The 12,038-nt window shown below is 43.0% G+C and overlaps 1 protein-coding gene across 3 annotated transcripts in view; it reads left to right on the forward strand.

The window, feature by feature from the left end:
- The window catches only part of CPXM2 (carboxypeptidase X, M14 family member 2), a 133,616-nt gene that overhangs the window by 106,022 nt on the left and 15,556 nt on the right, over positions 1-12,038 (forward strand). For all 3 annotated transcript variants that reach the window (XM_070481438.1, XM_014867238.3, XM_014867239.3), the window contains 4 exons: positions 1,879-2,002; positions 3,469-3,665; positions 4,717-4,896; positions 9,873-10,170. In XM_070481438.1, coding sequence (XP_070337539.1) covers positions 1,879-2,002; positions 3,469-3,665; positions 4,717-4,896; positions 9,873-10,170 — 799 coding nt within the window. The remainder of the gene's footprint in view (positions 1-1,878; positions 2,003-3,468; positions 3,666-4,716; positions 4,897-9,872; positions 10,171-12,038) is intronic.

Raw genomic sequence — 12,038 nt, forward strand, 5'->3', positions numbered from 1 at the left:
ACTGCTCCGGTAACGCCTCGTAGCTGTGTCCTAAAAGCAAAGCTCTAGGGACTAAATCTCTCCGTTCCTTTAGACGTGCTCACTGCTGCTCCTTGAACGCAGTCCGCCTAGTCACTGCAGACTGTTAGGTTATGAAAAGCAAATGAAGCACACACAACGTAACTCCACTGCCTCACCACTTCTTCATAATACCAATTTTCTGGTTCTCATAGCTTTTTAACCCATCATAAAATTTGCAACAGATTTGTTTATTTACAATTTACAAGGACATTTTATGGATAATTTGGTTGATAAGAATCTTTTTTTCCTTTTTTTTTTGAGGAAGATTAGCCCTGAGCTAACATCTGCTGCCAATACTCCTCTTTTTGCCAAGGAAGACTGACCCTGAGCTAACATCCGTGCCCATCCTCCTCCACTTTATATGTGGGATGCCTGCCACAGCATGGCTTCACAAGCGGTGCCATGACTGCACCCGGGATGCGAACTGGCGAACCCTGGGCCGCCGAAGCAGAACGTGTGAACTTAACCCCTACACCACCAGGCTGGCCCCTCGGTTGATAAGAATTTTTTGAAAGGTGGTTAGAGCCAGTACAGATGCACACTGTCCCTGGGGGACCATGCCCTTCCTCTAGTCGCCACAACCCACTCCCGCTCATCTGTCAGAAGGATGAAGCTCTCCCTGATGGGCACCTGCCTGCCCACAGCCCTGGCTGGGATGTCCTTCCTCGCTGCTTCTGGAGCACCCAGGCTTCCTTCCTGGTCTTTAGCACGCTGTCATGAAATTGTCCAATGACGGCTCCTGCCTCCCCGCGAGTGTGGCTAGTCTGGTGCCTGACTGAGCAGCGCCTCTATGGATGAATAGATGCCAGGCGCCCTTTGATCAGATCTCCTCTCACTTGGGCATTGCTAAGCCATTTCACCCTGCAAATCCAGGCTACTTAACAGCTCACTCGCAGGGACTTGTTCAGAGATGGGAGGCAAGGCACCTCTGGGAGGTTGTCTCTGTCCTCTGTCCCCAAGGGCAGCTTGTGCTGCTTCGACTCCCAGGGTCCTCCTTACCTCCTTTGGCAGCTGTCTCATTCTCACAGACTGAAGCTGTCAGTTTGACTAGCTTGACTTTACAAGCAAAATTCAGAAAATGGCCTGTATTTATTCTACTTCCTCATGGAAGCCTGCTTCCCTCACCCTCTGGCTGCACCACTCATTATCATGGCGCCCTCTGTGTTTTTCCTTAGCAGCGATGAAGAGGGTCATCCTGTGACTCCTGTCTGTTGCTGCACTTTAAGCTCCAGGAAGGCGGGAGCAGTGTCTGCTTCCTCAGTCTGACATCATAGATGCTCATGAAATCTTAGAAGAAATTGACATTTAGTAATAAATATATTTTTAGGAAAGGATATAGAGTTAAAGGATCAGTCCATTTCTTAAAGGATCTGCAGTCTAGTGAGACAAGAAAACAGAAACCACGGTGAAAAGGAGGTAATAATCACAACCTAGGGAGGTGATAACCACAACCTAGGGAGGTGATACCACAACCAAGGGAGGTGATAACCACAACCTAGGGAGATGATACCACAACCAAGGGAGGTGATAACCACAACCTAGGGAGATGATACCACAACCTAGGAAGTTGATATCTCAACCAAGGGAGGTGATACAACTAAGGGAGATGATCACAACCAAGGAGTGCTGAGAGATCAGGCCAGAGGAGGCACAAGGAGAACCTTCCAGGCAGAGGGGATAGCACTGGTGTGTGGGGAGGGTGGGGGCATGCAGGGTGGCTGTGGAACGGCAGCAGCAGCAGTTGTCTTCTTGGGCACTCTGCCCCCTGTAGTGCATGGCCATCATTGCTTAGAGCCTTAAATCCATTTTGTTTTTCAGTTGATGAAGGTTGTGAATGAAATGTGTCCCAATATCACTAGAATTTACAACATTGGCAAGAGCCACCAGGGCCTGAAGCTGTATGCCGTGGAGATCTCCGACCATCCCGGGGAACACGAAGTCGGTGAGGCTGCCCCCCCCCCCCCGTGGTACCCCTGTCCCGTCACATTCAGAGCCTTCTTAAAGAGCTCGGAGATGGTTCATCCCCGTGAGAACATTCATGAAGCAGGGCAGGAGCCATCTGTGCCTCGCTCTCACATACATAGATTCTGCAGATTTTGGTTCTGTGACCCTCTCATGACACGAGCTGTTGACTTGTTTAAGCTAGAAATACCCTTCTTTCCTCCAAATGGACCATATTTAATTCTCTTCTCCAGCTCTAAGACCAGTTACACGAACCAAAGAAGAAAGTGGTCGGAGAAGATTCTGGACTCCCTGGTCACTAGTGGCTCAAGTTAGAGGGGTCCCCTCTATTTAGTTTCAATCCTCTTTTCAAGCATTTCCTCTTTTCAGCCTTTTCCCTTTCAGTTGCTCCTAGACTTGTGTCCTGCTCCAGGTCAGAGGGCCTTCTCTGGTTTTTCTTTGTGGTAAATCTGTGAGACCTTTAGAAATCCATCGACATTTAAGTGTGAGATTTGTCTAATTCATTTGACTCTAATATTAATCAGTTTTTCAGGAATTCCTCTAGGAGTATCCTTTCAAGGGTAAGAGCTTTATCTCCTGGTAAAATCACATTTTCTCGAAAGCAGTAGCTTGGACAGTGGGGAAGGAGAAGTGTTGGCAGCTCGTGCCCAGCACTGATAAGTCCCAACACTAAAAAAGCTGAGCTTTGGGGCCGGCCCTGTGGCCGAGTGGTTAAGTTCACGTGCTCTGCGTCAGTGGCCCAGGGTTTCGCCAGTTCGGATCCTAGGCACAGACATGGCACCACTCATTAAGCCATGCTGAGGCAGCGTCCCACATGCCACAACTAGAAGGACCCACAACTGAAAAATACACAACTATGTACGGGGGAGATTTGGGGAGAAAAAACAGAAAAAAAAAGATGGCAACAGTTGTTGGCTCAGGTGCCCATCTTTAAAAAAAAAAAAAAGCTGAACTTTGAAGGGAAAAAGCTCAAAGACAGCTCCCTTTACAAAATCGTGTCATTGCTGATTTGCTCTGCTGGATGATTTTCTGCTTGTACTGATTCATCTTTGTGTCCTTGTAACATAATGGGAAGTTCTTTTAAGAAAAATAATTGCCTCCCAAAAGAGAAAAATAATTGTCATTGCTTGTGTTTAATTTGTATGTTTTAAACCCTAAGCACTGTGTAGTTTTATCTATTCTTGCTCAATAAGAATAAACATTATTACTCTGTGTCTGGTATCATTTAAGATTTTTCTATGCATTTTCTTATGTGCCTGACTATTTGGGAATGAAAGGAAAATAGTACTGATATAATTTTGGAGGTTTATTTGAAAGAACAGGTAGGGCTAAAATTGTAAGTTTATATTATTCAGAGATTTTTTTTTTCCCCTAACATAATGTGATCAGGGCTGTTTTGCTAGAAGCTTCCAATATGAACCTGTGTTTCTCCCCCTTTGAGTAAAGGTGAGCCTGAGTTCCACTACATCGCAGGGGCCCATGGCAACGAGGTGCTGGGCCGGGAGCTGCTGCTGCTGCTGGTGCACTTCCTGTGCCAGGAGTACTTGGCCCGGAACCCGCGCATCGTCTTTCTGGTGGAGGAGACCCGGATTCACATCCTCCCCTCCCTCAACCCCGACGGCTACGAGAAGGCCTACGAAGGGGTAATGGCGCCACTTCTCTTGCCCAGGGCGGCAGTGCTGACTGCAGAGCGTGCTCCGCCATGGGTGATTGTGAATTCCGCAGTACAAGCTTTCTTTCTGAGCATCTCTGCTGAGGCAGGGAAGCCCATAAGGTTTACAAAAGATGCCAAGCAGGAGTTGAGAATTATGGGGACCCTGAGAGGTGGCCATGCCAACAGACTGGAGAATGTGGAAGTGAATAATAACATTGTTTTATATATACGATGATAATAATAGACTCGAATAATAATACACCTGACATTGATTAGCACTTAATCAAGGCATGCACTAACCTTGATTATTATTCATATCTCTCATCAGTCCTCTGAGAAGAGTTGTTTTATTATTCTGATATATTGTTCATATTTCATATTCTAATTATGATATAGAATTTGTATAGGTTACAGGTGTGTATAGAAGATACATCTGTATAAACTTATGTATAGAGTATAGTTAAATATTATGTTGTGTGGTGTATCCATAATTGTACATCACAATATCTGGGAATAAAATGGAAAAATATACTTAAAAACAATGATACTTTTCAAATGCAAACTTGATGACACAGAATTTTGGTTGTGTTTATTGGTGCAAAGAGTTGGTTACGGGTCTGCAGTGCTATAGTGAGCCAGAATGATGGGCAGGGCATGGAGAATGTATGCATATGGTGGCCGCCAGTTTTGCAATGATGGAGTCTTAGGCTCATTACTACTCGGGGTTTCATCCACCCAGTGTAGAAGAGATGCGGGAAGAGGGGAAGAAGGGACCTAATATTTCTGAGCACCGCCACGTAGTGGGAGGGACTCTCTGCATTCTCTCTGAGTGATTTGGCTGTGTTATCCATCGCTCACCAAATATTAATAGCACATGTTTCAATATTCTCCTTTGGATGTCATCTTTGGGACTGAGGGTGTATAGAGGCTTAGAGACACACACCAGGTGGAGATGGAGATGCAGATGGAAGTGGCTTGTGCGTGAGAGGCAGCACTGTCAAGAAGTCTGTGAGTTCCTCACGTTCTGAATTGTCTCCCAGGGCTCAGAGCTGGGAGGCTGGTCCCTGGGACGCTGGACCCATGATGGGATTGACATCAACAACAACTTTCCTGACTTAAACACGCTGCTCTGGGAGGCCGAGGACCGACCGAACAGTCCACGGAAAGTTCCCAATCACTATATTGCAATCCCTGAGTGGTTTCTGTCTGAGAATGCCACGGTGAGTAAAAATACTCCATAATCTATAGAGCAGCAAAAGGCCAAAGTGAACACCCGTTGGTATTTGCAGAGAATGTGACATTTAAGAACAAGACAAAACCATTTTTTCTTTCATGTTTTCTCCAAAGGTAGGGAAGTATGCTAGATAATAACTACCTTTTAAATTGATATTTGAGGAGATTCTCCTTAGAAGAGAAATCATTTTATTTTATTTCTTTACAACCACACAGTGCTCCAAAAACAAAGAAACTTCTCCTAAATTGTGCATGTTTATTCCTATCATCACTACCCTCATCTTTGGCAATTATCCTGCTATGAAATTGTCCTTAGCCCTAACTGACTGCTTGCGATATCTTATTTTTATTTTAATAAGTCCTCATGGATTTATTACATGTGGTACTTCCAGAAGGAAAAATGCAATTGGATGGGAAATGTTTCTCTTAAATTTCTTAGGTCTTGTTTCACGAAGAATAGGTTATAGAAGAAATAAATTTTCCAAGCCTGCTCTGCCCATAGTAATCCACCTCTTTACCCCCAGTCTTTGATCACATATGTCCTTCAAGAGGTCTGCCTTGAATTCTATGTAAGTGAGGGATTAGGTTCAGCTGCAACGACAGGAAAACCAAAATAACAATGGCTTAACAAGGTAGAAATTTACTTCTTTTTTCACATAAAAAAGACCCTGGAGGCAGATGATACAGGGCCGGCCAAATAGAAGCCCCGTGATCATCAGGGACCCGGGACTCCTCTTTCTGTGTCCACCATGTTAGCATGTGACTTTCATCCTCAGGTTCATAATCCAAGATGGCAATGGGTGCTCTGGTTGTCATGTCTGTGAAGGAACAGGAGAGAATGGGTTAAAAACATAAAAGGTCCTCCTTTCACATAATTCAGTTTCTTTTAAGAATTCATTCCCAGAATTCCTACATAATACTTCTGCTTAAACGTCATTGGCCAGAATTTAGTCAAAAGCTGATGTCAACCACTGCATGGAAGGTTGGGAAATGCTGTATTTTAGGCAAGTACATTGCAAGCTCAAAAACTTAAAAAACAAAAAAAAAATGGCTCCTCCTCCTGAGGAATGGAGAGAGAATGGATGAATGGATAGAGGACAGCAGCTCTCTGGCTCTGCCTCGTAGCTCCAGCCCGCAGCACACGTGGGTATCACTTACTGAAGGAGGGCCAGCGTGGTTGCCTCATTTAGTGATTCATAGGATGGTTTTATCCAGGCCCTCAAGAAGCAACCAGTCAAGTGATGGAGACAGACAGTGGGAAAACAATGTGGTTTGGTTAGGATGCCCACGGGCTGCTTACACGGGGTAGAAGATTCAAGGGCCTCTGAGTCTTCTGAATCTTTTCTCCTGTTTCCTAATTCCATCCTATAAAATCCCCCTCTCTCTCAAACGGATGTACTAATGACATCTAGCAAAGCAGAGAATTCAGGTGCTGTTATAATTTGGGAACTCTTGGACCAAAGTTGGAATATGATTCTTAGAACTTCTTAGCCCTAGGCTATAAGAGATAAGTAGTTATTTTAGCACAGTCATACACAGTCCTTGGATTTCAATCTTTACTTTAAGACTAGAATTTAGTTTTTTGAGCTTCTTATTCTTGAGAAATACAGGGAGAATTACACGAATCTACCATCACCAATACCCTTCTTAGTTAGGGATAGCTTAGACAGATAAGAAATCAGCGAAGATAAAGATTTTAATGGCAATTAACAGGCTTGACATAAGAGATCTATAAGAATTGTACCACCAGTGTTAGAGAGTACATATTCTTCTGAATAATTTCTGGAGCACTTTCAAAACTTGATGATGCTCTGGGCTGTAAAGAAAATGTCAACAAATTTCAGAGAATAGGAGTCAGGCAGATCGTGATTCTCTCACCACCATATGGTCAGACTTGAAGATAGTAATAAGATTCATAAGAACATCACCATGTATTTAGAAAATTAAAAATCAAAACTTCTAATTAATGGGTCAAAGGGAAAGATCTTACCGGTAATTAAAAAAATAATTAGAACTCAGTGATAATGGAAACGTTACGCATCAAAATTTGTGGAGTATAGCAAAAAATAGTGCTTCTGAGAATTTATACCTTTAAATGATTATATTCCAAAAGAAGAAAGGCTGAAAATTAGCTAATTTAAGAAGCTAGCAATGGAATCACAGAAGAAACCCCCAAAATGTAGAAAGATTGTGATTAAAAAGTAAAGGCAGAGATCAATGAAATGATAGAAAACAAAGAAAAAATATGAAGCAATTCATCCACAGAAAGAAGCATTTGATAAAATTTAACAATCTTTCACAATAAAATCTCTTAGTAAAACTTTGTAATATAGATGATTAGTTTCAGGGTGCGGAAGGCTATTTTAAATGGTATTAATCATGAAAGAAAAGGTTAATAAATTCAATTACATCAAAATAAGAAAGTCTGTTCATCAGAAGATTTAGAAGCCTTAATGAGAGAAGCTAAAAACTGAGAGACATTATTTGAAAACTACATAATTTGAATTTTAAAATATATGAATAATAATAAAAATATAAACAACTCAGTAGAAAAATGGGTACAAGATATGAAAAGGCAATTCACGGAGGAGGAAACATATGGCTAATAAGCATGAAAAGATGTTCAGCGTTACTAGTACTAAGGACGTGCAGAGAAGAGAACGTTTACACCCATTGACTGGCAACATTGAGAAGTCTGACGGTACCCGAGTGTTGGAGAGGATGTGGGCCAGTGACGTCTTACACGGTGTGGGTGAGAATATAAATCAGCACAATGACTTTGGAAAATAACCTGATTATCTTGTAAAGTGGAATATGTATATATGCTGTGACTCTGCAATTCCTCTTCTGGTGATTTATGCAAGATAAATTTCAGCACGTATGTACCAGAGACAGGACAAGAACTGCCAAAGCAACAGTGTTCAGTATAGCAAAAAAATTGAAAATTACCTATATGTCCATCATCACAAGAAGAGATCAATTAAATGCTGAGATCATTGTATTGAAGTGAAAAAGACTGAACTGTAGTTTTTTGTAAGAACACAGAAGCATCTTAGAAACATGAAACTGAAGAAAAAATAAGTTGTAGAAGACAACATCAGGATGGTTGCCCCCCACCCCCAAGCAAGTGAAACCAAAGAATACATTTTTAGGCATACACATATGGGATGAAACAGAGAGAGAATGAGAATTGTACCATTTAGGATATAGTGGTTACTATATCCTAAATATATACTATATACTATATAAATATACTATATAATATAAAAATATACTATATCCTATATATAGTGGTTACACAGAAATTGTCAGTAAGATCTGGTTCTTGGGTGGGATGGTGGGTTGACAGGTGTTCATCATATCAAAATATATAAAGGAGGAGGACCAAGCATGGACCAATAATGATACTGCATAAAGAATCGAGTTCTAGGATTAATCCCATCCGGGGTCCCCGATGTGTTTAGAAACACAGTAAAAACAGAACTTAATGGATCCTATGAAGTCAATTTCATTCCTTAATCAATTTTCTATACTGCACAGTTAAACCATTTCCAATGTTTCTTTCTTTCTCTTTTCAATTTTATTCTACCAGAATTAACTTCATAGGGCTTAGCAATTTATGATAAATATTTGATTCATTGATCAGTATTTGACCATATCAAGCTCTCCAATTCTAGCTTCCAACATTGTCAGTTTTCTTCCTTTCTTGTTTTTCTTAATTTTTTTATCATTAAAAAAATGTCAAGCGTACAAAATTAGAGAGAAAGCTGTGAAGGACTCCTACATACCCATCTCAACTTCAATACTTATCAATTCTCGCTTCATCTACATCTTCACCCACTTTCTCCTCCCCTCAAGCTTATTGAAGCAAATCCCAGGCATCATAGTATTTCATTTGTAAATGTTTCAGTAAGTATCTCTAAAAGATTGGGCTCTCTTTTAAAACCATAAATTATTGCCATTATCATATCAAAATAAATTATTTCTTAATATTATAAAATATCCAGTGCGTGTTTATATCTCCCTATTTTCATTCTCAGTCTCTCTTTCTCTCAAAGTTTGTTTAAATCAAGATCCACCTAAAGCCCATTCATTTCGATTGGTTTTCAATTGGTCTTTTAAGTATGCTTTAAACTGTAGATTTCTCCTCACTTCCTTTTTGCTTTAGAACTTTGTTGCTGTTTATCTTGTAACAACCGGGTTATAAACAGCTAGATTGTCTGGGCGCTGCTAATTGCTATTCTTGTGACATCATGTAACGTATTCCTGTGTTTCCTGTAAATTGGCGCCGTAAGACTCAGACCCGCGTGGCCTAGATAGGACGAGGGTTGGCGAACTGCAGCCTGTGCGCCACGTCCCGCCCAGTCCTGTTTTTGTAAATGGCGTTTCGTTGGGGCGCTGCCTTGCTCCTTCATCTGCAGATGGTCTGTGGTGCTGCCCTGCTACCGCGGCAGAGTTGAATAGTTGGCAACAGAGACTGTGTGGCCCTCCAAGCCTAAAATATTTACTATTTGGCTCTTTGCAGAAAGAGTCTGCCGGCCTCTGGCCTGAAGGGTTGGTTAGATTCAGGGTTGGTTTTTTTAGGCGTGTATTTTTCCATCAGGAGAGACACGTTTGGTTACGTCTCTTTCTGTGCCCTTTGTAGCCATCAGTGAACATGCTTGACTCATTAATTCCCTGGAGTTGCCGAGTCCTGATACTCTGATTCTATCGTTCCCCCTTTATGCATTAACCGGAATATTCCAACAAGAGGAAACTTCCCTGGATTTCTCTTTTTTTTAATCCATTATTTCCACAAAGTCCAGTTTTCCCAGGGCAGATTTTGAAATTCTAAATTTTGCTAAGATTATTCCATAAAATTATTGCTTTTCCAAATACGTCCCTGTTTGGAAAGCCAGGGAGAGAAAGCAGTTTCCTTCTTAATTTATTTATGAAAGGGTGTTTAAATTTGCAATGCTCACAGGTGGCGGTGGAGACCAGGGCAGTCATAGCCTGGATGGAAAAAATCCCCTTCGTGCTGGGCGGCAACCTGCAGGGAGGCGAGCTGGTGGTGGCATACCCCTACGACATGGTGAGGTCCCTGTGGAAGACACAGGAGCACACCCCCACGCCTGACGACCACGTGTTCCGCTGGCTGGCCTACTCCTACGCCTCCACGCACCGCCTCATGACGGACGCCAGGAGGAGAGTGTGCCACACGGAAGACTTCCAGAAGGAGGACGGGACTGTCAATGGGGCTTCCTGGCACACTGTGGCCGGAAGTAAGTCTCTGATTGTCCTGCTGTCGTCATTGGGCCAAACGATAACGGACTGCTGGGACTGGGCGGGACCCTGTGGCCCATCTCCTCTCAACCCACTTTTCATCACTCCCATCAGCATCATAACTACTGCAGTTAACTATGTGCAAGGTGCCAGCCCTCTCCATAGACTCCCCGTTAGTCCTTACTACAGTCTTTGAGGGGGTGTGGCTTACTCCCTGTTTTATGAATGAAATCACTGGGGCTTGGGGACTGGAAGGGATCTGCCCGAGCGAGAAAGAGGCAGAGCTGGGGTCTGTGTGTCTCTCTGGTCTGCTCTTAGCCATTGAGCTACTCCAGTTAGGGTCAGAGATGGTTAAACATAGACTTAGGGGAAATATTGGACCAAAAAAGCAAACTCAGCAAAGTGGGGAGAGCATGCTGGTGCTGATGCTGGAGCCACAGCTTTCACCCAGAGTTGGTCCCATTGTGGGGGACGTCCCATTCTCTCAGCCCACAGAGAGAGCTCGACATTGATCCCTGCTCAGGTGTGAAAAGACTCCTAGCGGCAGGTGTGTCCTGAGGCCCATAGTGAAGACCGTTTCACACATCTCTCATCCACTGGCCGTCTGTGGGCGGCCTCCCCATCATACCTGAGCGTCTGGTCGATGCCCAACTGTGTGCGATGCAGGGAATATGTGGCTTTGCTCCGCACATCCACACAGGACCAGAGAGGCTTCCAGTAAAGACTTCAGGAATTCCTCTCAGCAGCCATAGAGGACCCTGTGGCCCAAGTTTCAGGATAAGCACTTTGTTTCCTGTGTCGGGGTCCTCTTGGCCTAGGGCCTCCACATGAGGAGGGATAAGGGTGTCATGTTCCCTAAGGTCCCTCCGTGTTGGGATGGCAAAACCCCAAACATAAGGCCCGTTGCTTATTTTCTTGACTTTGTGAGGGTTGGTCCAACCACTGATGAATTTGAAAAGTATCCCGTGTCACATAGACCTGAGTTCAAATTCTGTTTCATCATTTAGATGCCGTGTGACCCTGGGCAGGTTACTTTACCTCTCTGAATCCCCATGTTTTCCGTTTGTAAAATGGGCGTGATGGTTATGATGACAATGACGACGACGATGATGATGGTGATGATGCTGCCTTGAGGACTACTGTGAGGATGACATAGGTGACAGGTGTCGCTGGTCTTCTGCGTCTAGCTTATGGGAAACACTCAATTATGATAACTTCCCATTCCCTACCTTCTCCCCTCCCCCAGTATCATGCTCACCATGAAACCTCTTTATGAGCATATTCTTATTCTCCATTTCACTGTACTAATTAACTTTAATATTAAATTTAATATTAATTTTCTTTGCTAGGGATTCAGCCTCCACAGGCTTTTCAGATATGTTTCCACCCTTGGGAAAAGAGAAATAAAAAAGTAGTAGACGTATTTGTTCCCGTGAAACATGAGCAGAAAGCTTGCCATCCTTTTCTTGGATCCATACCAAGGAGAGAAGTGTTTTATTTATCTCCATCATGCTTTTGCTCTGTACAAATTTAAAGGAAAAGCAAATCCCTATCTATCAAGAAAATTTCCTAATGGCCAAAAAGCATTCTTGCTTTTCAGTTCGAGCCCTAAAAGCCTGCACTAATCTGTATGAGAAATATCGGTTGATGTCTTATGGCTGCCGTGACTACATTGGGTATGGACACAGCTGGATTTGTCAGGGTTGGGTCAATAGTAACATTTTGAACAGTTGACGGCCGCGTAGTCACGTCGGCAGCATTTGATTTTTCTCTATCAATTATATTTTCCATTATTTCAGAGACTTCTGTGGCAGAGCCACGTGGTGGCTGGAGTCTTTTTAATCCTTCCTCCTCCTGGTGGTGTGAT

The sequence above is a fragment of the Equus asinus genome, chromosome 2, assembly GCF_041296235.1.
Source record: "Equus asinus isolate D_3611 breed Donkey chromosome 2, EquAss-T2T_v2, whole genome shotgun sequence".
Classification (NCBI taxonomy): Eukaryota; Metazoa; Chordata; class Mammalia; order Perissodactyla; family Equidae; genus Equus; species Equus asinus.